General features: G+C 43.5%; 1 protein-coding gene across 1 annotated transcript in view; it reads right to left on the reverse strand.

Annotated features, from left to right (window-relative positions):
- The window catches only part of LCT (lactase), a 52258-nt gene that overhangs the window by 21642 nt on the left and 4165 nt on the right, over positions 1–26451 (reverse strand). The window contains exons 2-7 of the mRNA XM_010853668.1: positions 16405–16484; positions 13413–13496; positions 11444–11546; positions 9807–9885; positions 5095–5821; positions 809–1454 (exon numbers count right to left, since the gene is read on the reverse strand). Of these exons, the coding sequence (XP_010851970.1) occupies positions 809–1454; positions 5095–5821; positions 9807–9885; positions 11444–11546; positions 13413–13496; positions 16405–16484 (1719 nt within the window). The remainder of the gene's footprint in view (positions 1–808; positions 1455–5094; positions 5822–9806; positions 9886–11443; positions 11547–13412; positions 13497–16404; positions 16485–26451) is intronic.

Here is a 26451-nt window from a genome sequence, read left to right on the forward strand (position 1 = left end):
CCTAAAGGAAATCAGTCCTGAATATTCATTGGAAGGACTGATGTTGAAGCTGAAAGTCCAATACTTTGGCCACCTGATGTGAAGAGCTGACCCGGAAAAGACCCTGATGCTGGGAAAGATTGAAGGCAGGAGGAGAAGGGGATGACAGAGGATGAGATAGTTGGATGGCATCACTGGCTCAATGGACATGAGTCTGAGCAAGCTTCAGGAGTTGGTGATGGACAGGGAAGCCTGGCATGCTGTAGTCCATGTGGTCACAAAGAGTCGGACACGACTGAGCGACTGGATTGAACTGAGCACTGCAGCCCAGAAGGCATCGATTTAAGAAGCACTTGAATTGTGTTCTGCTATAAAATAGGGGAGGCTTATAAAGGCAAAGCCTGTAAGGTTACATAAATTGTTTATCTAGAATTAGGATTGGAGGGGACTTCCCTGATGGTCCAGTGGTTAAGACTCCCTGCTCCCAATTCAAGGGGCATGAGTTTGATCCTTGGTCAGAGATCTAAGATCCTGCAAGCCACATGCTGTGAACAACAACAAAAAGATTATGAGGCTTGATGAATGGTTAGGACTCAGATGGGCAGAGCATAGAAGGAGCACTGTAGGGACTAAGAATATAAAAGCAAAGACTTAAGGCCTTTGGGGAGAGAGTTAGGAGGCTGATATGAATGAAGAGCTGACTATTACTACAAACACTACTTTCTGGCTTCATTTCCATGGGAGACCGTTTTTTGTCCCATAAAACAAAACTCTGAAGACTTAATGAAGTACCACCCATGCTCAATCACCAGCATATCTATGTTCTTACCCTTGAGCACCTCATTGATATACTGGTTGAAGTAGTCGACTCTCAGGGAATCATCGATGAGGTTTTCACTCTCCCCTATGGGCATGCCATTCCCAGCTAGGTAGATTGGAACTTTGCCTTTTGTGTATTCCAAGGATACAAAGTTCAACAGCCTCCTTATGCCCCAGGGCACCACACGAATCCAAGGGGATGCGGTCTGGGGCCATGTGGGGTCCACATGCTGGGAGAAGCCTCCGATGGTATCATAGCTGGGGATGCAGGTATCTCCTCGGGCCTTGCTGATGAGGCGGGAAGTGTAATGGGACAGACCCAGAAAATCAGCAGAGCCTTTCAAGAGCTGTTTCTCTGCCTCGGTGAACTCAGGGAGCTGGGCCACAGGACTGGGGCACTGCTTGTTCATCTGTTGAATCTGGGCCCTCAGGGCAGCCGGGTAGTCCCCATCCACAAAGATGGGGTGTGCAAACCAGCCCAGCATGAAGTGCAGGAAGCGTTCGGCGGCTCTCAGGTCCTCAGGCCTCTCTGGGGACAGGGGTTCTGCCCAGTCCGAGTTCAGCACGATGCCCACACGCCCCTGCTGCTGTGGGCGGTGGTGGCTGTTGTAGTGGTGCCAAGCCCTGGCGTGCGCCTTGAGGACCATGTGGGCCACCTTGTGAGGAAGAAGGAAGGAAACACAGGACTTAGTGACAGCTGCACCACCCACAAGTCAGCAACAAATCAATGAGAACGATGTTAGCAAGTTAACACCGAGGTGAATGATGGTAGCAAGTTAATAAAAGCAGTAAGACTGACGATGTCAACATCAATATATCAACATTGATGTCAACAATGTCATCAAGTCATCGACAAGTTAACACCTACGTCACACTGGCAACAAATCAACAAAACATCATGTCAACAGCACCGAGAAGACTGATGCTAACAATGTAAAGGAGGCTGGGCCATGGACAATGTTGACAACACCACCGTGCCAGCAACATCAGCAACATGGACAACAGCCTCACAGGCCAACAGCAACGATGTCCACAAGTGTTGACAAGCAGTCAACACCACCGTCAGATCATCAGCAATAGCACCGCAACCACACTGACAAGGGTTAATGGCTTCTCTCGTGTGATCCTCACTTGTTTGACAAGTACAAATACTATTTCTACAACACAGGTGAGGAACGCAGATCCAGAGAAGGGGTAGACGCAGGCCGTCCCGCCTCGGGCTTGTACCGTCACTCACAGTGCTGTGCTGCCTCTGTGCTCAGTAAGGGCTTAGGGACTATCGAGCCAACAACTAGTTGGAAGTGGGGACCATTTTAGTTAAAGGAGGGGAAAAGTCTTTTTAGCCTGCCTGATCTCCTTTCTACTTAATGAAACCTGGGAAGAGAAACCACCACCAGGACCTGTTCGTAGACTCAACTCATGGTCTTACAAAAGTCAGCATTGTTCCTTGGTGGAGCGCCGTGAGAAACTGGGCAAAGGAGGGGTGTGTGGAGCATAACAAGTCTACATTTAAATCGACTCTGTCACATGCTCAGGAAACTCAAACCATCTTCTCTCTCGACTTCAGCTTGGTCTGCAGGAAGTGGGTCATTCTGGATCCTCCCTGAAGGACTCAGGGCAGCTGTGTGAGCAAAGCACAGAGCAGAGACTGGGGTGCAGGAAGGGGTTTGTTATTACTGAGCACCTCTTCTTTTCATCATGTGAAGAGGTTGACACCTGTGTTTGAAGAATGTTACTCCAAAACATGGCTCTATGAAGAGGAGTTCCTGACTGCTTCTAGTGTACCAAATATTAGTCCTTAACTGGGCCCAGACCTCCAGCAGCAAACTGTGCTCCTTTCTTAAAAGCAGGAATGCTTCCCTTCTAAGCTTGCTGGTGTCAGGGCAAAACATGGGAACAACCGAAATGTCCATTGACAGAGGAATGAATAAACAAGATGTGGCACATACATACACTGGGATACTACTCAGCCATAAGAAAGAACGAAATAATGCCATCTGCAGCAACATGGATGCAACCAAAAATCACCATACCAAGCGAAATACGTCAGAAAGAGAAAGACAAAAAGCACATGATATTATATGAGGAATCTAAATACGGCAGAAATGAACCTGTCTACAAAACAGAAACAGACTCACAGACGTAGGGAATTGACTTGTGGTTGCCAAGGAAACGGGGAGGGAGAGGGATGGAGTTTGGGGTTGGTAGACGCTAACTATCATATATGGGATAGATAAACACCATATATAATAGTATATATAGTATATACTATACTGCTGTATAGTACAGGGAATTATATCCAATCTCCTGGGGTAAATCATAATGAAAAAGAGTATTTAAAAAGGTATATATGTATATAACTGAGCTGCTCTGATATACAGCAGAGATTGGCACAACACTGTAAATTAACTACACTTCATTAAAAACAACAAAACAACAAAAAAAACACCAAAGGTACGAAGCCGAAGGTACACTATACTGTGAGTGCAAGGAAACTGTGACTGGAATGAAATACTGGTAAGATGATGAGAGAGATGAAATTTTTCCTTACTGGTATCATAATGTTTTATAAATAAAAGGAAGAATCGAGAGAGAAAAGTGAGGTGGACTTTCTCATCAAAGTCTCTGTAGGAAAATCTCAGGAGACATAGCTGTAGGGATAAGAAGCCTAAGGAGAAAAGGTTGGGATGAGCTTCACAATAAAAACACAGAAAGGTCCAAACCTTCTGCTTTCAGTAGAGTTCTCTTTCTCCGTGGGTGTGGTGAACAAGAGCAGAAGGGAAGCCTTGACTTCAGTGCTATGTTCCGGCATTATACTGAGTCGCTTACTCACAGAGCTCACTCTGTGCATATTTTGAATTGCTCTCTAATTTTCTGATGTGTGTTAGTATCATTTCCCCACCAAAGGTTTTAATGTCTTGGTGACACTTATCTAGCCTGGGGCACAGTGAATACTCCTGTCTCAGAGCAGTTTGTGCATGTTAGTCACTCAGTCATGTCCTGCTCTTTGTGACCCCACGGACTGTAGGCCACCAGGCTCCTCTGTCCATGGACTTCTCCAGGCAAGAATACTGGAGTGGGTTGCCATGCCCTTTTCCAGGTGATCTTCCTGACCCAGGGATTGAACTTGTGTCTCCCTTATTGCAGGCAGATTCTTTACCATATGAGCCACCAGAGAAGCCCATTTCAGAACAGAACCCAAAGTGTGGCAGGGGAAAGCCAGACTAATGTGCTTATCCTGAAGAATGTTGCCAGTGAAGCTAGTAGATTTTCTGGGAGATTAAAAAAAAAAAAAAAAAGGAAGACGATGCTTGGGACCCATATGAAGATATTTAAAATTTTGTCTCCAGGGACTTCCCTGGTTAAGACTCTGCACCTCTACTGAAAGGGGCATTGGTTCAATCCCTGATTGGGGAACTAAGATCCCACATGCCACATGTGGCCAAAAAAAGAAAAAATATATATTTTGTTTTCAAGATATACATCCCCTTCTTGTTGAAGTGATACTCTTATTGCCCCCTGGAAAGATCACCTTCCTCCGTCTCCACCTCCCCATCTCTCAGCCAGTACTGAGGGGTAGAGCTGGGATCTGCACTGAGCTTCACAGCCCCCTAGCCTAGACCCAGTGACTGGTTCAGTGATGAGCATGTGACCCACACGGAGACCATGAGCACAGGAGACCTCTGCCAGAACAGTGATAAGCAATCTTTCCTGTTTTCTACTTATGTTGAAATATCAGAGAAGGATTGCAGCCATCTGGCTACCGGGAAGCCTAAGAATAAAGCCAATGAGGGGAACAAGAGAAAAAGAAAAACTGAGTCCTGGTAACGTCATCAGTAGTCCAAACAACTCTACTCTGATCAGCTAAAACTAGGACTTTCTAGTTTCCTGAACTCAGAAATTCCCTCCTTGCTTTAAAGTCAGTTTAGGTTGGGTTTTCTGTCACTTGCAGTTAAGTCCCGGCTGACATGGAACACTTGCTTTGGAGTCAAGTAGATTTGGGCTCAAAATGTTGGCTTTACACTGCTAACCCACTAGCAATGTCATCACAACCAAATTGCTTCTCCTCCTGAACCCCAATTCCCTCGTCCATCAGAGCCGTTCTGAGGATGCAGTAACAATGTTTAAAGCACCAGAACAGCGTTTGGTACTTTTAACAATTTTAACAGCTCCTTCCCTCCCTCCAATTTCCTCTAAAGAAGAAAAAGGAAAGACTTGCTGATGGGAAGGTGAGTGTTTTTCCAACCAAGTGCCCTTCCTCTTCCAACAAGTAGGCACTGCAAGGATGGGAAGTACCTTAAAAGAGGCCACCCCTGGGTCAGAGATGCCCGGTGCGTGCTGGCCGGTGCCGTAGCCTGCGTAGCTCATCACCCACGGCTCGTGGAAGGTCACCCATAGCTTCACACGGTCCCCAAACGTGGAGAAGCAGAAGGCCGCATAGTCCAGGAAGGCGTCCACCACATCTTCACTCTGCCACCCACCGCGATCCTGCAGGGCCTGGGGCAGGTCCCAGTGGAACAGGGTGGCCATGGGCTCGATGTGCGAGTCCAGCAGGCTGTCAATCAGTTTGTTGTAGTAGGCAACACCCCGGGGGTTGGGGTTACGCCCCTGCCCAGTGGGGAAGATGCGGGACCAGGAGATGGAGAACTTGTAGACCTGGGCCTGGAGGCCACGGAGCAGGGCAACGTCAGTGTCTGCCTTGTGGTAACTGTCGCTGGCCACCTCTGGCGTTGCTTGGCCCTTGTTGGTGTTCTGGTGCCCAACTCTGTCCCAGATGCTCGGCCCTCTTCCATCCTCGGCCCAGCCTCCCTCCACGTTAAAAGCTCCCGTGGAGACACCCCAGAGGAAGCCTTCAGGAAAAACATCCTGCAGGAAAGCATCCCGTTCTGCCTTGGACTGGTTGGCAAACGCTTCCCAGACCCTCTGATAGGCTGAGCGGGGCGGCCAGGCGTATACTGCTGCGTCTGGGCCCAGCTGCGGGGCAGTCTGGAGGGTCAGGCTGTCACTCAGAGAACAAGACCAGCTGAGGGAATGAAGTGACATGAAGGGACATAATAAGTAATGACTCTAATTTATAGGTGACCTGAGACTGATGTAAAGTAAAGATTCCAATAACACTGACTCCAAGTGATGGGCAGGAAGTGACTGGGAGATGGGAAATTATTATTATTACCCCTTCTTAGGCAAGTTAGGATGAGATGGTTGGATGACATCACCTACTCAGGGGGCATGAGTTTGAGTAAACTCTGGGAGTTGGTGATGGACAGGGAGGCCTGGCATGCTGCAGTCCATGGGGTCACAAAGAGTTGGACATGACTGAGTGAACTGAACTTAGGCAAGTTATCATTACTCCTGCATGACTGAAAATACTGTGCTAATGCTACTAGTCTCTGTATTAGAACACCCTTGAATACCGTCTTCAGTTCTGATGAAATTTTTCTTCTTATAATGTATATTTATAAAACACAACTAAAGATAATGACTTCAGTTATTGAGTCTTTTGCTTCTGTATTGGCCACTGTGATAAAAATGTATGTACATTAATTACCTCATTTAAATTTCAAAATAAGTGTATGAGGTAGGCACTACATTATTTATCTTCTTCCTACAGAGAAGGAAACTGAGACTTAAAGAAGTGAGTAATTTCTGGGCATCAGGGGCCAGCAGCTATTTACCAGCTGGTACAGAAATATTTCAGTAATTGAACTACCAGTACAGCTCTACTGATGGGTACCACTTAAATATCAGCCCCAGCTACAACCTCCTTTCTTGTTCATGGTGCCTGGGTTATGGTCATAATGGCAGGAGCTCAAGCATCCATCTAGGACCATGAGGTAGAAGTTTTGATAAGGGTGACAAAACAACAAGAGAGGAGCCTGGACTTCTGATGATTTTACCCACTCTATAGACTGTCCATCTCCGGGCTTCATTTATGTCAATAAACTTTTATTTTTTTTAAAATGAGAACTCCTTGATTAGACAGCTTGCGAATGATAGAGCTCAGAGTCTGTGCTTTTAACCACATATCACTATATATATGCGTAGATGTGTGGACATTATATGCATATTTGTGTTATGTTTTATGAACATAAATATTTATTCAGAAATAAATATATCTGAAATAAACATAGCTGAAATAAAACATAACATGAAATGCTATTTGGGGGGCTTCCCTGGTGGCTCAGTGGTAAAGAATCCACCTGCTAATGCAGAAGACATGAGTTTGATCCCTGGTTCAGGGAGATCCCACATGCCTCAGAGCAACTAGGCCTGTGCACCACAGCTACTGAGTCTGTACTCTAGAGCCTGGGAGCCGCAACTATCGAGCACTTGTGCAGCAACTACTGAAGCCTGAGCGCCCTAGAGCCCATGTTCTGCAACAAGAGAAGCCACTGCAATGAGAAGCCTGCACGCTGCAATGAAAAGTAGCAGCACCCCATCGCTCCCGCTCTCTTCAACTAGAGAAAAGCCCGTGGAGCAATGAAAACCCAGCTGAGTCAAAAATAAATAAAATTATTTTTAAAGAGCTATTTTCATACACAACAAAGTCTGATATATTCTGTTTAATTCTAGTCTGTTTTCGTTCTCTCTCCCTCCTCTCTCCCTCCCGCCCTCCTTGAGTCCTGTCCTGTGGGGTGGAGACCAGTGCCTGAGAACATGCAGCAGTTTCACCAGCAGAGGGCAGCCTTGAGGAAGCTTTGGTAGAGGTGGGTGTGTTCAGCCCGGAGGAGAGAACACACATGGGGAGAGGCAGTGAAGGACAAGAGCAACTCCCTGTCCTAGGGCTCTCGTGTGGAGAGGGGCTGGCATTTTACAAGCCTGGCCCAGAGCGCAGAACTGGTACAGGGACCCTGCAGAAAGATCTCTCCCATGGACTGGGGCCTGAGCCTTACAAATTTGTGTGTGTTAAATCCCTTCAGTCATGTCCAACTCTGTGCGACCCTATGGACTGTAGCCCACTAGGCTCCTCTGTCCATGGGGTTCTCCAGGCAAGAATACTGGAGTGGGTTGCCATGCCCTTCTCCAGGGTTCAAACTTAAGCTCCTTCTGTTTTATGAAGCATCAACTCTGCATTTGGTAGAAAAGCGGTGACGGGAAATGATGGCCTACAGCTGTGGATTATCCAAAACAGATGCGTGAGTCTGAGCACACCAGGGACACGGAGGGGTGCCCACTCAGCTCTTCCGACCCAACCCTTCTGATCATGATTGTCCTGGCTTGGGTGAAAAGAGGTTTTCAAGAAATAAACTCCACCTGGATAAAACAGAACTTGCCATACAGGCCTTGAAGCCTAGGTTTGCCTCAGTTGGGTAGAGATTTAGCTCAAGAAGTCCGTATGCCCAGCCTTCCAGGTGTCCCTCCTTCAGCTGTCCCTCACCTTCTACTCTAACCCCTCAGAGCATCCCGGTAATGCTCTCATCCTCTCCTCTGGGGAGCAGTGCTGTATCTCCTGCCACACTCTCTGCTAGAGTCACTGGTGCGCCTGTCTCATTTCTGAGTCTAAAACACTCCAATGAGAAAATGATGTCTGTCCTCCCAAAACCCCCTTCCACCTGCCCCACACCTGCAGGTTCTCCATAAACACTCACCCACTCACATGTTATCCAACATTGGACCTTCCCTTCAGGGGAAGTAGCGAGAGATCAAGGTGTTAGAAAGAGAACCCTGGAACTGATGTCTCATGTCACCTTGTGATTTTATAAGCACTGCTTTCTCAGACTGCCCCTTTTATTATGACCTCTTCAGTTTTATTTTCCAAAAAACACAGCCCAGCACTCCTCAGCTGATTCCAAATATAAACGGAGAGCAGTTCTGACCTGCTTGCTCATGCAGTATAACTGCAATATACTTCTCACACTCTGAGCACAAAGCCTGACATGTCGCTGCTTAGGGTCTGGTAATGTGAACTGCTGATTTGAAGTGAGTTGAGAGGATTGAACAGTAGAGGGAGACATGGCTGACGACAGCCAAGTGCTGGGAGAAAAAAAGGTACAAAGAGGTAACGCACTGAAGCTTATGATCTTGGACAGAGCTATGCTAGAAATGTCTGCAGCGAGCTTTGGCTGAAGGTCTGGGAAGCTAATGGTTGCCCCTAGTCCTTCCTTGACACAGGGTACGAGACATTCCATTGTGCAACATACTCCTGTGGAGTGCTGAGGGTTCTGGGAAACTCCCTGCACTGGCTTCCACACCAAGATTTCTCACTCAAGAAATGCATTGGAATGTAAGTGCATGCACACGTGGGTGCTAAGTCCCTTCAGTCATGTCCAACTCTTTGCAACCCAATGGACTGTAACCCACCAGGTTCTTCTGTCCATGGGATTCTCCAGACAAGAATACTGGAGTGGGTTGCCATGCTCTTCTCCAGGTAAGTGCAAGAGACTGACATAATTATGGAGATAATTGCAGATCTGCTCTAATTTTTTTTTTTTTTAGTATGTGTCTTACCAATTTTGTACTTTAGTCATGTGCTAAGAAATTATTTGCAATCCCACAATAATTTAAAACATTTGTCCTGAGAAACCACTGAATTAGGCTTCTGCCCAGTGCACGGCTGACTTTCCCATTTATGCTGTCTCCTTGCAGGTAATATGCTTCAAATTTCATGAGAGAAAATGGTGCAGAGAACTCACTTTACTCAGACCACATAACTTCAGGGATGGGCAGGTCTATCGTTAACCCAGCCTGCTCTTCATCATCTAACAATGCCTCCAAAAAGATCTTAACTAGAAGGCAGGGCTTCAAACACCAGCTCTGTTAGTTGTGTGCTCTTGGTGAACTAGAGGAGGCTGAATGATTGGTGAGAATGTCAGAACTGCATGGGGCCCAGAGACACTGCTCCCAGCCTTCCCCTCTGAGTCTCCATCTTTCATGTCCAGAATGGCCACAGAGGACTCACTAATCCAAAAGGCACATGATAACAGTCCCGTGAGTTTACACAGGTGAAGAACAGCAGAGCATTCTGCACACATCAGTTATTGATAGTTCAACAGGAAATCTAACATTACCTTTTCTTGGAACTCGATGAACAGCTCAGGAATGTACTAATATCAAACCCAATGACGAGCATTTGGTCTTCATTTATGGCTGAAAGAGAAGAAGTTTAATTCACTCCACCTGAAGCCCACCCAGCTATGCATGACTGCCATCAACAGTTCTCCTCACTCATATACCACAGCCAAACTCCAAGCAATGGTTCCAAGCCCCTCTGGAAAATTCCAAGGCCATGATTTAAGGAGGTCACATGTGATTTTTTTTTCCTACTAAGAACAGCAGTTCTCAAACTTCCATGTGCATCGGCATCACCTGTGGAGCCTGTTCAATGCAGATTGCTGGGCCCAACTCCCAGGTTTCTGCTCAGAGCTTTCTGATCTGAGGTGGGCTCTGGAATGTGAATATCTAACAAGTTTCCAGTGATGCTGATGCTGCTTTTCTAGAGACCAAATGCAGAGCACAACTGACTCAGAAGACCTCAAACATTAGGAGAGGGTGGAATCTTTTTTGCAAGAAGCACCCCACTCCAGTACTCTTGCCTGGAAAATCCCATGGACAGAGGAGCCTGGTGGGCTGCCGTCCATGGGGTCGCACAGAGTCGGACACGACTGAAGTGACTTAGCAGCAGCAGCAGCATAAACATAAGATTGCCTATTTCAACCATTTAGAAAGGGATGGGATTTAAGAACAGGAAATCATTACTCCAAAGTGAGTTAGGGTGAGAGTTATGTGGCATTCATAGATGTGGTTCATGAAGTCTGTGAAGCCAGCTCAGCACTGGTTACAAGTGGTAAAAAGGGCACGACCAACATCTCCCATATTCTGACCTTACAGGGAGACTGAACTGGATATCAGGCACCCAGGGGCCTGCCCCTGGCCCCTTCTGGCAGAGTGTCTAGTGGTCCTCAGCCCCTGGTGCCTTAATGGACACTGCTTTCCCTTGACCAGACTGGACCAGGACAATCTTCTTCTGAATAATCATTTAAAAAATTTTTATCAAATGTAATGTTAACCTTTTTTATATGCTGTACAGCATGCAGGATCCTAGTTCCCTGACCAGGGATCGAACATGCAGCCCCAGCATTGGAAGCATGGAGTCTTAACCACTGGACCACCAAGGGAAGTCCCAGGAGAAGTCTTCTGATGCATGGCCCACCCATCAGATTCACTCTCAAGAATTTGAAATAAGAGACATTTTGGAGATGGTCCATGAGTTGTGGGGTCCTGTAACTGAAGATGCTGATCAAGCAATGGGGAAATGAACAAAAGTAAAAGTGTCTGGGGTGGGCAGAGAGCAATCCTGCAAAGGGGGGCACAGATGAGAGACCCTGGAGGGAGGAGCAGTTGAAACAGACAGATGGGCACAGGGCTGTTGCCATGCTTACACCTGACATCTCTGGCCCGATGGTCTTTATCTCCATGAGACCCTGGCATCCTTCACGTGCTGTACAGAACTTCTCTTCTTTCTTGGGTCAGTGGGAACTAAGTGACCAACAGTAAGAAGGCAAGGACTCTACACGCATCTAGGGCAGGCTCTCAGACCATACCTTCTTCTTCTTCTCCTGTCGGAACCCCAGACTCTCAAGATTGCTACCCTACAAGCCAACGTGCCAAACGTCACTGCAAACCTCTCCGATGATGGCCCACTCACCTTTGAGCAGGCTGAAGAGCAGATGGGCTACGTTGTTCCTGGTGGAGAGGCAGTTCTGGAGTTTCAGGCTGAAGACGAAAACTTTCACTTTTGGTTCAGTGGTCTGAAAATGATATAGGCCAGCAAGGGAACCGAAGTTGCTGAGAGTTGTTAGTTAACAGGGACAGGTGTTCAAGATGTGAAGCCACAACACTCAGTGTGGTTTTGGAAATGACCTCTAGCCGTGTCAGTTAATAAAGGGAGCTGACTCCAGACTTGAGGGAGGAAAAAACTACACTTTTCTATAACAGAGGCCATTCTCTATACAGACCCCCACCAAAGACATAGGTTCATCTATCCTATCACCTCAGGCCACAAGGAACCTCCTAGAACTAGTCTCTGTATTAGGACCAGGAACAAGGTCATCTGCCCATGTCAGCGGCCTGAGCTACTACAAGAAGCTCCATCAGGAGCTGCCATCATGATGTTTATAATGTCGAGGCTTTGCTTCAGAGCAATCTGGCTTGGGGAGAGGTGAGGCAGGGTATAAAGGAAACAAGATCAACCCCGAGTCGACAGCCTCTGAACCTGGAGATGGCTTCATTATGTTTTTCTTTCTACCATTGGATATGTCTGACATTTTCCATAAAGAAATTGAAAAGAAACTATCTCCATTAAAATTGGAGCAGGTGTCATTTTTCTCCCATTTCTAGCCATTTCAGTATCAAAAGGAACATCTTTGGGCTGACAAGTTGTTTGACCTCATTTTAAGTTACTTTTTCTTGGGTTTGGTCATTTTTCCCACACTATCTTCCCCTCCTCTGAATAGTTAACAGCCACTGAGAAATACCAACAGCAACTACTCAAACAGGAGGCTGGCAGGTTCTTTATTTTCTCAGAGCCACCAGTAACAATGAGGTGACTTAAGCTCTGAGAAACAGATTAACTTGCTCAGAACCAGTTAGTGGGGCTGTGGCTCACATAGCTGTGTTCCTCCCCTGTGCCGGGTCAATGTGGTAAAGTCAAATTACTAAGGGAATAGAGGGTTTTCTCCTTCCTGAAAGACCCATGCACAGTAGGGTGGCCTGTGATGTCACAGGGCTGGAGAGCTGGAGGAGCAGTCTGCTGAGTGAGGAATTCCCTGGTGAGCAGGGTTTCTTCTGAGAAGGGAATGCAGGACCTCCACACACAGCTCTTGCAGCACTCAGAACCTGTGGACATGCGATGGGTCCCCGGGCCCTAAGACACTGTGTGCTGGCAGGGAGCAGCAGCTAAGGCTCAGAGAGGGGCGTACATGTTCTTTGGGGGGAGTGGACAGTGAGGGTTGGCTTGTTAAGGCAAATATTTCCATGACCACATCTACGAAATGTCTTTTTCAATCTCAGAATGAACACTGGAATTCTGATTCTCAATAGCTTTCTACATGAGAGAGCAGAGGATCCAGGTAAATACTTACCTTAAAAAGCCAACTCTCTTTATCCTTTCCAGGGAAGACTATCTAACCTCCAGAGGTTCTTTATGGAAATTTCCTCAGACAAGACTGCATGTATGAAAGAAAGTAAAAGTGAAGTCGCTCAGTCATGTCTGACTTTTTGCGACCCCATGGACTGTAGCCTACCACACTCCTCTGTCCATGGGATTTTCCAGGCAAGAGTACTGGAGTGGGTTGCCATTGCCTTCTCCAGAGGATCTTCCCAACCCGGGGATTGAACCTGGGTCTCCTGCATTGTAGGTAGATGCTTTACCATCTGAGCCACCAGGGAAGTCTGCTTGTATATGGATTCTTTTTTTGGTGGGGGGGCTGTGCTGCAAGGCTTGTGGGAACTTTGTTCCTTAACTAGGGATTGAACTCAGGCCTTTGGCAGAGATGAAAGCATGGAGTCCTAACCACTGGACCACCAGTTTATGCATCAGCTGAAGCATTAAATGACTAGTATGCTCTCAGGAACCTTTGCCATTCATCATCAATATGGAAAATAGCTTAAGTTACCTGCAGTTCACTCAACGTCTGTGGTAAATCTGCCTCACTGTGGCATTCATAAGATAAATCAAGAGAGATGAAGTCAACTGCATCCTGGAAATAAGCAAACAGAATCTTTAGAACATAAGCAATTTCAAGATGAAGAACTAGCTCAGAACTATTTTTTTTGTTTCTCTCGTTACTAAATGGAATACTCCAAAGCAGGATTTTCCAAGGAAAAAGCAGGATGAGGAAAAGCTGGGGACGAGGTGAGAATGTGTATGGGGTTTGCCTCTGTGTTGTGAGGAATGCATCATGTATGCGCTCAGCAAAGTGCTTGGCACACAGGAAGGGCTCAATAAATGTGTACAATGGAATGAGTGAGTGAGTGAATAAAAGAAGTACTGCGGGCCAGAAAGGGTGGGTTTCCACCGAGTGAGTGAACTCTAAGAAAAGGGGTCAAAGGCCAGAGCTGCCCTGGGTGGCACCCTTCTCATGGCCCTTCCACTCTGCAGGACAGAGGCAATGGAGATTCAGCCACCCACGGTCCACTTAGTAATCTCTGCAGACCCTACCGGAGCTTGGAGTTTTAATTGTAGGCTATAGTCACTGGCTACTTTCAAACCACAGCTTAAAGTCCACTCCCGTTGGCCCTAGCCTGGCCCATACTATAATCCAGGAACAGAGCTCTCATGGTCTGTGGACACTCCTATTTGTGCTCCAGTTAAGGACATACATCTCCACCCTGTCTCTGTCTGCACATACTTTAAGAACTACAGATCCAGAGTCTCCACCCTTTTCAGCGAGCCATTTCTCTCCTGGCCACGACCAGATTGTCGCCTGTGCTCCCCCCTTGTCCTCCCCTGGGACAGAGACCGTGGGTGATGGCATCTGGGAACAACCCAGTGCACTTGACCTTAGATAACTGACTCTCCACTGCTCCCTATGGTTTTCCCAATCAAGTTGTTGCCATGTTTGCTCTACAGTCCACAGGCTTGCTCCCCACTGGCAAGCTCCACTGGAACATTCTTGGCCCTCTCAGCCCTTGCTTTGTCTACCAGCTCCAGGCAGCATGTGATCATCGACTTCAAACTCTTGAAAGTCACTGTGCTGGGTTTAAAGACGAGTAGGAGCCACAGAAACTTACAACTTGATAGAGAGAGTTAGTAAATGTACTGACCACATGAAGAACAGGCAGAAAGTTCTAAGTGATATAAGAAAAGTCCACACCTCAAATCTTGGTGGGGATTAGACTCACCTGGGAATGTGGGAAGGCTATGAAAGCCCAGGGCGTCCCTCCACACTAAGTTTTGTACTTTAGTAGCTCTCCAGGTCGGAGAAGGCAATGGCACCCCACTCCAGTACTCTTGCCTGGAAAATCCCATGGACGGAGGAGCTTGGTAGGCTGCAGTCCATGGGGTCGCAAAGAGTTGGACACGACTGAGTGACTTCCCTTTCACTTCTCACTTTCATGCTTTGGAGAAGGAAATGGCAATCCTCTCCACTGTTCTTTCCTGGAGAATCCCAGGGACGGGGGAGCCTGGTGGGCTGCTGTCTATGGGTCGCACAGAGTTGAACACAACTGAAGCGACTTAGCAGCAGTAGCAGCAGCAGCTGTCCAGGTGATTCTGATACCAAAATTTGAGAACTGCTGATCTAACAAATGGCTAAAATATTCCAAGCAGGGAGAGACCACATCAGGTTTAGTGGGGAAGTATTATTAACAGAAGCCTCTTTATGGTGGGTACATTGACACTGATGTTAATAATGGGTAGAATTTTATTGGAAGAGATTTGAGGAAGGGAAGGAGGATAAGACTTCGGGTAGCGAATGCCGCAGGGCTGGTGGAGTGACAGCATGCACACCGGGGAAAAGGCGAGGGCAGAGAGCCGGCAAGAGGGCCCTGGTGAGCCGCATTCTGGAAGGCTCTGAGGACCTTCACCATTTCAGGGGAACGTAGCTTCTCAGCAGGGAATTCAGCAAAAGATGTATTGCAGGGGGGAAATGGGGGCAGAGAGACCAGTTCAAAGACTACTTCTTGACAAGCATTTTCTGATCAGCACTTTGGTCTCCTGAGCTCGTAACTGATAGCAGTTATCGCCCTTATAAAAGAATTTAGATATTCTGGTTTTCTGGTCATACTATCAGTCTTGGGCCTGGTCATTTCAGGACCTTATCATGTCTGGTTTTTAAACCCCTGAGCTTGTAAATCTGAAGTTGGACCTTGGCACATGGGGCCTCCATCGCAGCACAGACACGGTGCAGCAACTACAGGAATCAGTTGTTTTCTCAGAGGGTTTTCCACGCTGCCCAGCAGTCAACGTTACAAGGGCCAAGGCTGTTAAATTCTCAAATGTTTTAACGTTTATTATTAAAATTATAGTTAAAAGTTGTTTTTAGAGGAGGTAGAAAGCAGGATGGGCACTCTAGGGACCACATTATTAATGTTATTTAAAAAGAAAAACCTCTTACCCTAGTGTCTGTTTTGCTAAAAAAACAAACAATGAAAAATACAAAACTGACCTCTCTTTTGATAAGCTCTTTTTAAGAAGGAGCAAGACCAGAGGCATTTGACGTCTTTGTGTAGGCAAAAGCTGACACTTGACCAAGTGAGAGCTGGGGCTACAACAAATAAGATTTTGTTTTAAAGTAATTATAAATCTAGAGAATGCATAACACTCAGAAGAGGCATTTGTAAGAATGTCAAGCAAACCCTTATATGTAGGATGGATAAACAACAAGGTCCTTCTGTATAGCAGAGGGAACTATATTTAATATCCTGTGATAAACCATAATGGAAAAGAATGTGACAAAGAATGTATATGTATATAAAATATATATAACTGAATCATTTTGCTGTACAGTAGAAATTAACACAGCATTGTAGGTTAAATACACGTCAATAAGATAAATTTAAAAAGAAAGGATGTCAAGTCGACAAAAATTTCTATTGTTTTTTTAAAAACTAAACTTGCAACTTTTCTCAGAAGTTACAGATTCTATTTCTTTGGGCTGTCATTACCTTGACAAGTGTAGACATAGATGGTTCTAGCAGGAGCTTGGAGAGCGTCTCAGCTCGCAGGACCACAGAGAGTTTTCCACCTGAAACCAACCAGATGAGGGGATGTAGGTGAGAGAGGAAGGAGGCTGTGACCCCAGAAGCCACTGGTGAACTCGTTTTCTGTTGGCCTTTCTAGTCCACATTCACCAACTTTAAAAAAGATTTCTGCAGAAATCACTCACATGATTTTACTCAAGCTGAAAGACTTTAGAAAACAAGGTAGCTTTTTAAGAAATGTCCCTTTAGAGACTGTTTCATATAAATCAGAACAGTGACGTGCAGGACACTTGTAAAGTCTTTTGCAAGAATCAAAACAGTTCCTTTTCCTAACCCCACACAATGTAAAAGGCAGATGGAGAGAGCTGCGTCTCAGTTCCTAATAAACCTTGGCCTCTGCGTGCTTTACAAGCGCTCCAGGTGATTCCGACACCTGCTAAAGCTTGGAAACTGTTGGTCTAAACAACAGTTTAGACTTCCAAGTGGAGAGACTTTGGAGAGGTAGGGTGCTCTCAGGGGACTGCTGTTACCTGTCCTTATTCACTGTGCCAAGTCCATCCAACCCTTACTGTGCATTGAGGAGAATATGAAGGAAACATAGACCAGTGCAGCTTGAACCCTCTCGCTTCGACATTTGATCACCTAACAGTGGTGTTGAAGCTTACGTACATCAGAATCACCTGTCCTTCTTGTCAGCCGACTGGGGTGGACCCAGGAATGAGAGCCTTTTAACAAGCTTCCTGGGTGCTTCAGATACAGTGGTGCTCAGACCAGTTTGAAACACGCTGCTGTGGGCATCTCAGGTGGCTTAGTGGCAAAGAATCCACCTGCCAATGCAGGAGATGCAGGAGATGCGGGTTTCATCCCTGGGTGGGGAAGATCCCCTTGAAGAGGAAATGGCAACCCACTCCAGTATTGTTTCCTGGAAAATCCAATGGACAGAGGAGCCTGGCAGGCTGCAGTCCAAGGTGTTGCAAAGAGTCGGACATGACTGAGAATGCACCCATTCATGTGGTGACTTGGGATGCCTCAGTTGTCAGAAGCACCATCTAACTCCTTGATGCACAAAAGTCTTTATCTCCTGCCGAGACTGTGTGCTCCCTGAGGAGCAAGCTTCGACATTTCTCGAGTCTCTCCAAATAGCAAGCTTAGGATGGGTGCATAGGCAAGTGCTCAGACCTGTGCTTTGGAAACAGTAAACAAAATGGCCTAAAGCCAGCGTTTGAGACTTAAATGACAAGCTTATATGCCTGACCTCTCTCCTACATTCAAATTCTGTACAGGAGAAAGATCTCCCCAGTCATTGAAACCACTATTAATAACCAACCGCTGCCAACTACCAAAGTGCTTATTTTGATAGGCATAATGGAACTTTGAAATCCTCTGAGCTAGGAATATCACTCAGAGACATTTGGTCCTCCTTCTGATAAGATAATGCTATTTTCCAGTTATTCAGTGATTGTGCCCCATGGAGCCATTTCACCTTCCACAGATTTTCCACACTTCAGTCTATCATCACATCAGCACACGTAGAACATATGTTCTCAGCCTGTGCTGAACATTTTTAAATGTCCAATTTAGTATTATCTCTGGATCAATGACATGACACAGGAGGACAGTTAATCCCTAAATGCAACTGACTCACACATCACTCCTATTTGACTTAACAAGCTGTTTTTAGACTCAGAGTGAACAAACGTACCTGAGGTTCCAGAAAGTCTCATATCATACAAAATAAAATTTCTGATATTATTCCTAACTGGTTCCTAGTGCAAGCACAAACTATACTTCTTAAAATAACATAAAATGCAGGTTACTCAAAACTGGAACCTCATTCTAAGCTGGCAGTTCATGTTTCTTCGGGACTGAAGTGGGGGGTAATTGCACTGGTTTAAGATAATTTATCTTGTTATTTTTGCTGGATATGGTTAAAGGTCAGTGTTCTTGTCTACAGAACTCAAAATCAGTATTTGATGGGGGTTGAGTATTAACTGTTTCAAGCCCATGTAGGAAATTACTGCATGGCAATGTGTGAGTTTATGTCCCTCACAGGTATTACTAGATTTTGTTTAAGGATAAGCTCAGTTCTGTTTCCATCACAAAAGTATGTCATTCCTCTAAAACCCATTGCTATTGTTCATACAAAACAGCCCCTTTTTGTTTGCTCATCTCCCTTTTGCCCCAAATATTTAAATAGAAGTAATCAATCAGGCCAGTATTGAACTGCCAGGATCAATGCTTCAGGAGGAGGGTGGGAGTCCCCAGCGTTGCCCTAGATTGTGTTCCGGTGTCGGCAGGTGGGACGCGCGGTGTGCAACTCTGCTCTTCCTGTGAGAGATGTGTTCATGCTCCTGCTGGTCTGCCAAGAATCTTTTCATATCCTTCCAACGGTAGGACGTTGAAAACACGAGCAGGAAGTTTATAACAACACACAGTCATTAGAAAAGAACTCAAAATTGCGGTAAAAATACATAACATAAAATTCACCATTAAATTTTTTTAAAGTGGCTTTGTTCTGCAACTGTCACCACCATCCACCTCCCCAGATTTCCATCATTTCAAACAGAAACTCCGGGTCCATGAGTTCTTCCCCATTCCCTCCTCCACCCAGTCTCTGGTAATCATTATTCTACTTTCTGTCTCTGTGAGTTTGATCATTCTAGGTCCTTCATATAGGTGGAGTCATACAATATTTGTCCTTTCGTGTCTGGCTTATTTCACTTAGTGTAGTGTACCCAAGGTTCATCCATGCTGTAGCATGTGTCAGAATTTCATTTCTTTTGAAGGCTGAATAACATTCAATTGTATGTATCTAGCATGTTTTATTTATCCATTCATCCTTGTATGGGCATATGGATTGTTTTCATCTTTTGATTGTTTTGAATAACGCCATGAAAATGGGTGTGCAAATATCTGTTCAAGCTCCTGCTTTCAGTTCTTTTGGGTGTATTCCCGCAAGTGCTAGATCGTATGGCAATTGCAGGCTCCATTTCTTGAGGAACTGTCATACAGCTTTCCATAGTGGCTACACCATTACATCCCGGCCACCAAAGCACAGGGCTGTAACTTCTCTCACAGCTCAGAGGAGCCTACAGAGATACGACAACTAAATATAATGTGGTACCTTGGAAGAGATCCCAGAGTAGAAAAAGGACATGCAGGAGAAATTAAGGAAATCTGAACAAAACATGGACTTTAGTTAGTAACAGCGTATCAACCTTGGTTCTTTAATTGCAACAAATGTCCCATAATAATGTAAGATGTTTATGTTAGGGGAAACTGGTTTCAGGGACAGGGACATATGGAAACTCTGTACTATCTGCTCAAATTTTCTATAAATCTAAAACTGTTCTAAAAAGTAGTATTAATGTAGGATGTATGCAATCTTGAAGCAAGTCACTACCTCAGTTATTTCAATAAGTTACTAGGATACTTCAAATTTTGGATTCAAGTGAATTTAGGTAAAGCAAAGTACTTTTTAAAATAGCCAAATAAATTCAAATCACCAACTCAATCTGTTTTCAAAGTAGTTGTTTGGTTTAACATTTTCTCATGTACCTCTAACTCAATAAACATGTAAATAAAGAAGTAAAATAATAAAAAGTAAAAATGCTTTAAAGGTTTGCCTGTATTGATAGAGTATCTTCCTATGGATATATTACCAACATGCTGAACAAATTATTTCCTTGGCCCTGGATAGGCAAAACAAGTAAAAATCAAAACAAACAAAAAAGTAACATTAATTTTTTAAAAGTCTTGATTAGAAAGGAAAAAACTCTGAACCACCTATAGCTTTTAATTTTTTAGGTTCTCTCTGACTTTTAAATGATTACCCCTTAATCATTAAGAAATATCAACAGTGACACAATGACAGAAAATGACTAAGCAGTGTTCTTGGAAAATGTACAATTACCTAATATCTGAGATTCAGAGTAGAGGGGAAAGGGATTGGGGGCTTCCCTGGCGGCTCAGTGGTAAAGAATTAGCCTGCCAATGCAGAAGATACAGTTTTGATCCCTGATCCAGAAAGATCGTGCATGCCTCAGAGCAACTAAGCCTGTGTGCCACAACTATTGAGCCTGTGCTCTAGAGCCCAGTGTCCGCAGCTACTGAGCCAATAAGCCAGTTTCTGAAGTCTGAGCGCCCTAGAGCTCACGCTTGCAACAAGACAAGCCACCACAATGAGAACCCTGCATGCTGCAGCTCGAGAGTAGCCCCCACTCACTGCAACCAGAGAAAAAGGCCACGCAGTAATGAAGACCCAGCACAGCCAAAAATAAATAAGTAAACAAAATTATGTTAAAAAATGATACAAATGAACTTAGGAAAATGAATTAATAAACTTGGCTTAGTCCCACAGTGGAAAGCAGTGAAAAGAAGATGATATAGCTCTGTTCAACAATATGAATAAGCCTTGGAAACAATTTTGTTTGAACAAAAAAGTCCTAGAGGACTACAAAATGTATAATACTCTTTCATCATGCTAAATTCCAAACCAAGCAAAACTGGACACTAAATTGTTTAAATACATACGCAGTTGGGATAGAAACTTTTTTTAAAAAAAGGAATGCAATCTAAATGAGATACCATCAGAATGGCTAAAACAGAAAAGGACGAAAATGCCAAATGTTAGTAAGGATTATGAGGCTACTGAATTCTCACACATAGCTAGTGGGAGTATAAAATAGAACAACTGCTTTGAGAAATTGGCAGTTTCTTAGAAAGTCAAATACATCTCTCCCCTGTAATCCAGCATTTCCTCTCCTAGGTATTATCCAAGAGAAATGAAAACATACGTCCGTGCAAAACCTTGTACAAGAATGTTCATAGCAACTTATTTATATGAGATAAAAACTGGAAACTGCCCAAGTGCCCCTCAGTTGTGATACATCCACAATAGAACACCACTTAGAAGAAACAAGCAGCAAATTACGAACAGCAACAAAATAAATGAATCTCATGAACATACTGATGGAAAAAGACAGACACAAAATAGTACATACTGTATGATTCCTGATAGGAGCCAGATCAACATTTTTTCTGGGGTAAGGATTAGGAAGGGATACAATGATCAGAAATGGGGTTTTTGGAGGTGTTGATGCATATTTTGTATCATGATGAGAGGATGGTTTTAATTTTATATCTTGATACGGGTATGGGTTCAATTTTACAGATCAGACTGTAAAATTAAGATCCATGCATTTCACTGTAGGTAACTCATTCCCTGATAAAAAATTCTTTGGAAAAAAATCAGAACTTCATTTCAGATTGTTTATTTTCTAGTCATCAGTAAATGGGAATTTAATTTTTAAACATATTTCTTAAACATGGTGATTTTTGGGCTAAAATGTATTTAGTAAAATGCCACTTTTCCTGTAATTAATTATTTTATTGAAATGCTTAAACTTGTACATCCACTGTGACACCAGTGTGGGAGGGGGAAAGCCATGGTCTAATGCAAGATGGATGGAATATTTAGCACAGTGGTAACCTGGGAGGGAGTGGGTAGAGTGGGAGATGAGATAGGGAAAAACATACAAGTAGACAAAAGTTGTGATATGGTTTGTTTTGTCTTATAAACCCTCAGCTTTCTAATTAATTTTTACATTAAAATTGAGGTATAATTCATATACTATAAAATACATCCTTTTAAACTGTAACATTTTGTTATATTTAGTACATTTACAAAGTTGTGCAACTCTCTGCACTAATTCTGGAACACTTTAGTCACCAAGAAAGATATTACATCCCCATTAGCAGTCAGTTCTCATTCTGTTTTCTAGCCCCAGACATCACTACTCTACTTTAGTGTCTCTACTATAGGTTTTTCTACTCTGGACATTTAATAGCAATGAAATTATATAATATGTGGTCTTTTGGGGCTGGCTGCTTTCACTTAGCATAATGTCTTCAAGAATTATCATATTGTAGCATGAATCAATCACTCCTTTCAAGTGCTGAGTACTATTCCATTTTACTAATACGCCACTTTTTCTTTATCCATCAACCGATGGCCATTAGGGTTGTTTCCACTTTTGGTTATTATGAATAATACTGCTATGAATATTTGTGATGCAAATATTTTTGCCTTGACATTTGCTTTTATTTTTCTTGGCTCTCTACTTAGCAGATATTATATTGTGGGTATAATTTCATTTTTTGCTGTTTACTTGCTTTAAAAAAAATTGAAGCATAATTAACCTACAACATTGTTATTAGTCCATGAGTATAAATAGTAATTAAATATTTCTATATATTACAAAACCATCACAGTATTGTTATAGCTTAATTGCTGGACTGCGTGGTCACTTCATGGATGTTAACTATTATGTGGCTGAATCACATTGACTGCATTTTGTCAGCTCCTTCTTAGGCCTGCAGTCCTACCCACTTCCCATCCTGTGTGACTGAGCTCTAGTGTACTCACAAGAAATGCACCCAAGCCAGATAAGTTTCCTATCTTTTACCCTTGTCTTCATCTGATGCAAGAACTGGAAGAATGCTATTCAACTAACACAGATAGTTAATGGTCCACAGGGAAAAATGGTCATGAGACCCCAAGGGGGAGGAAAAACCCCCAGCTCCCATTGGTGCAAATGTGCTACTCCCTTAGTAGTCAGATTGTATTTTTAGCTTTGGCCCCTTTAAATTCCCCATACCCTTTTTGGCAGTGGGGAAGTGAAAGTCGCTCAGTCGAGTCTGACATTTTGTCGTGTCCATGGGCTATACAGTTCATGGAATTCTCCAGGCCAGAATACCGAAGTGTAGCCTTTCCCTTCTGCAGGGGATCTTCCCAACGCAGGGATGGAACCCAGGTCTCCCGCATTGCAGGCGGATTCTTTACCAGCTAAGCCACAAGGGAAGCCCACAAATACTGGAGTGGGCAACCTATCTCTTCTCCAGGGGATCTTCCCGACCCAGGAATTGAACGAGGGTCTCCTGCATTGCAGATGGATTCTTACCAACTGAGCTATCAGGGAAGCCCAGCAGTGGGGAATGCAGCTGCAAATGCTTCCAGATCGCCAATCCAACCCATATGTAAGTTACCCACAATAAACCCCATAATTATACTTTATGGAGTTGCCTGCTTCACTTTTTGGTCTCAAAATTTCTTTTCAGTTCATGGGATATTATTCAATATCCCTGCTTTTTAAAAATTATATTTTGCTTTTAATCAACATATGTAACTTTTTTGGGTATATTAAAAATGTATTTTACAAAGAACAACAAAGCTATGGAATTGGATTAAAAAGCGGAAGATGAGTGAGAGAGGGAAAGGAAGAAGGAAAACTGTCTTTTGGAATAGTAAAGAGACTGAGAAGAGAATTTACTTAGTGTATTATATCAGGGACAGACAATCTAGTGATGTTGATAAAACATGAAATGAAGGCTGGGAGGAATGAGCAGAAGAAGAAAAGAAGGCAAACATGAGTTTAAGAAAGAAATAGTCTTTAGTAACCTGATGAAGATCAAAAATGAAATATGTAAAACATTTTAACAAACATGTATATATAGCTTTATAATTTAAAATAATTCTATGGAATTAGTCCTCAAAATAAGACAGATTTTCTTCAGCTTCAGATGATCCATGTCTAGCTTTGCCTTCTTTCAAAGTTCATTTTACTCAAAGCTTCTTCAGTAGAATTACAGTCAATAAATATTTATTTATTTTCTCATTCGTTCCATGATAGGCTTCTAAAGAAACTGGTTTCAAATCCGGCATCTCTTGTTCTCCCTTGACCTAGAGTTTATGAAACTGATAGCTGGGCTTTTGTGGCTCCCTCGGCAGGATTGTTCTCTCACCCAGCAGCGTGTAACCCTCCAGATCCTGTGGCTCTCTCCCTCCTTCCACTTGGCTAAAAAGGTGGTCCAAGGACAGCCTTTTTGACAATCATATCTAAAATAGCCCCAATCACATTCCCACTCTTTTCCCCCTTGCCCTGATTTTATTTTAAACACAGAAAAAAATGTTTAACCTCTCTATAATTGAACACATGCAAATAAAGAATATAAGGAGATAATAGTTTTCAGCCATCAAATTACCAATGATGGAAGAAAATTTTCACATACTGAGATATGGGGAAGTCATTCTGGCTTATGCATGATTTAACATAAACTTTTTGCTAACTAGAACATCCTGTTTTGTAGTCTGTTAAACATACATTTTCCATGTGCTTTAACCATCAAAGAAGAAGATGCATTGTCCAGAAGTAAAGAATGTCTGTTGTGAAGATAGAGATGAATGCCTCTTTTCCTGGGACGTCAGTGACAGTACACCTCTGATAATAAGGCTTCCTTCCCGGGTGGCAAGCACACATACTCTCTGTGCACAGGCTAATCTGTCTTTTTTCAAAACTTTGCAGGAATGTACCCCCGTCATGGTTGATGTTCTTTTTTCTGATGAAATATAAAACTGTGCTTAAAACCGTGCTTTTCTTGAGGAGTCCCTCGGAGATTTCCGAGAGGCTCCCTCCAAAGATATAGTTTGGCTTGAATAAAACTCTTTTCTATTTTTATTATAGATCTGTTATTAACTATTTCTGTCTACACCAATGATAAAACAATTACATCACTGAAAACAGGCTGAGTGGGGTCAGAAGAACAATTTTGTAATTGTTGGTATAAAGTTACAACTTTTCTGGAAAATAATTTAGCAACATCCTTTGAAGTCTTAAAGAAAGTGCATCTTCTGACCTGGTAATTTCAGTTTCAAGAATCTCAGAGGGCTTCCCTGGTGACTCAGTGCTAAAGAAACTGCCTGCTGAAACAGGGGACACAGATCTGATCTCTGGTCCAGGAAGATCCCACATGCCCTGGGGTAACTAAGCCCATGCACTGCAACCACTGAGCCCTCAAGCTTAGAGCCTGGGAGCAGCAACAAGAGAAGGTACCGCAGTGTGAAGCCTGCACTTCTCATTGTGCAACCAGAGAAAGCCCATGTGCAGCAATGAGACTCAGCACAGCCGTAAGTTACACAAATACTTTTTTTTTTTTTAAAAAGAGTCTGTCAGAATTTATCTGAAGGCAAGTATTTATACATATGTTCACTGCAACGTAATTTTTAACTGAAAATTAAACTAGTATGTAAAAATGAAATATCTTAAACGAGCCATTAATATAATGCGAACATGTAAGAACATTGAAAATCATACTTTCAATGAGTTTTTATTAAAATGAGAATATAAAATCAACAAAGCCAAAAGCTGGTTCTTTGAAAGGATAAATAAAATTGATAAACCATTAGCCAGACTCATCAAGAAACAAAGGGAGAAAAATCAAATCAATAAAATTAGAAACGAAAATGGAGAGATCACAACAGACAACACAGAAATACAAAGGATTATAAGAGACTATTATCAACAATTATATGCCAATAAAATGGACAATGAGGAAGAAATGGACAAATTCTTAGAAAAGTACAACTTTCCAAAACTCGACCAGGAAGAAATAGAAAACCTTAACAGACCCATCACAAGCACGGAAATTGAAACTGTAATCAAAAATCTTCCAGCAAACAAAAGCCCAGGTCCAGACGGCTTCACAGCTGAATTCTACCAAAAATTTAGAGAAGAGCTAACACCTATCCTGCTCAAACTCTTCCAGAAAATTGCAGAGGAAGGTGAACTTCCAAACTCATTCTATGAGGCCACCATCACCCTAATACCAAAACCTGACAAAGATCCCACAAAAAAAGAAAACTACAGGCCAATATCACTGATGAACATAGATGCAAAAATCCTAAACAAAATTCTAGCAATCAGAATCCAACAACACATTAAAAAGATCATACACCATGACCAAGTGGGCTTTATCCCAGGGATGCAAGGATTCTTCAATATCCGCAAATCAATCAATGTAATACACCACATTAACAAATTGAAAAACAAAAACCGTATGATTATCTCAATAGATGCAGAGAAAGCCTTTGACAAAATTCAACACCCATTTATGATAAAAACTCTCCAGAAAGCAGGAATAGAAGGAACATACCTCAACATAATAAAAGCTATA

The sequence above is a fragment of the Bison bison genome, unplaced genomic scaffold, assembly GCF_000754665.1.
Source record: "Bison bison bison isolate TAMUID 2011002044 unplaced genomic scaffold, Bison_UMD1.0 scf7180017864330, whole genome shotgun sequence".
Lineage (NCBI taxonomy): Eukaryota > Metazoa > Chordata > Mammalia > Artiodactyla > Bovidae > Bison > Bison bison.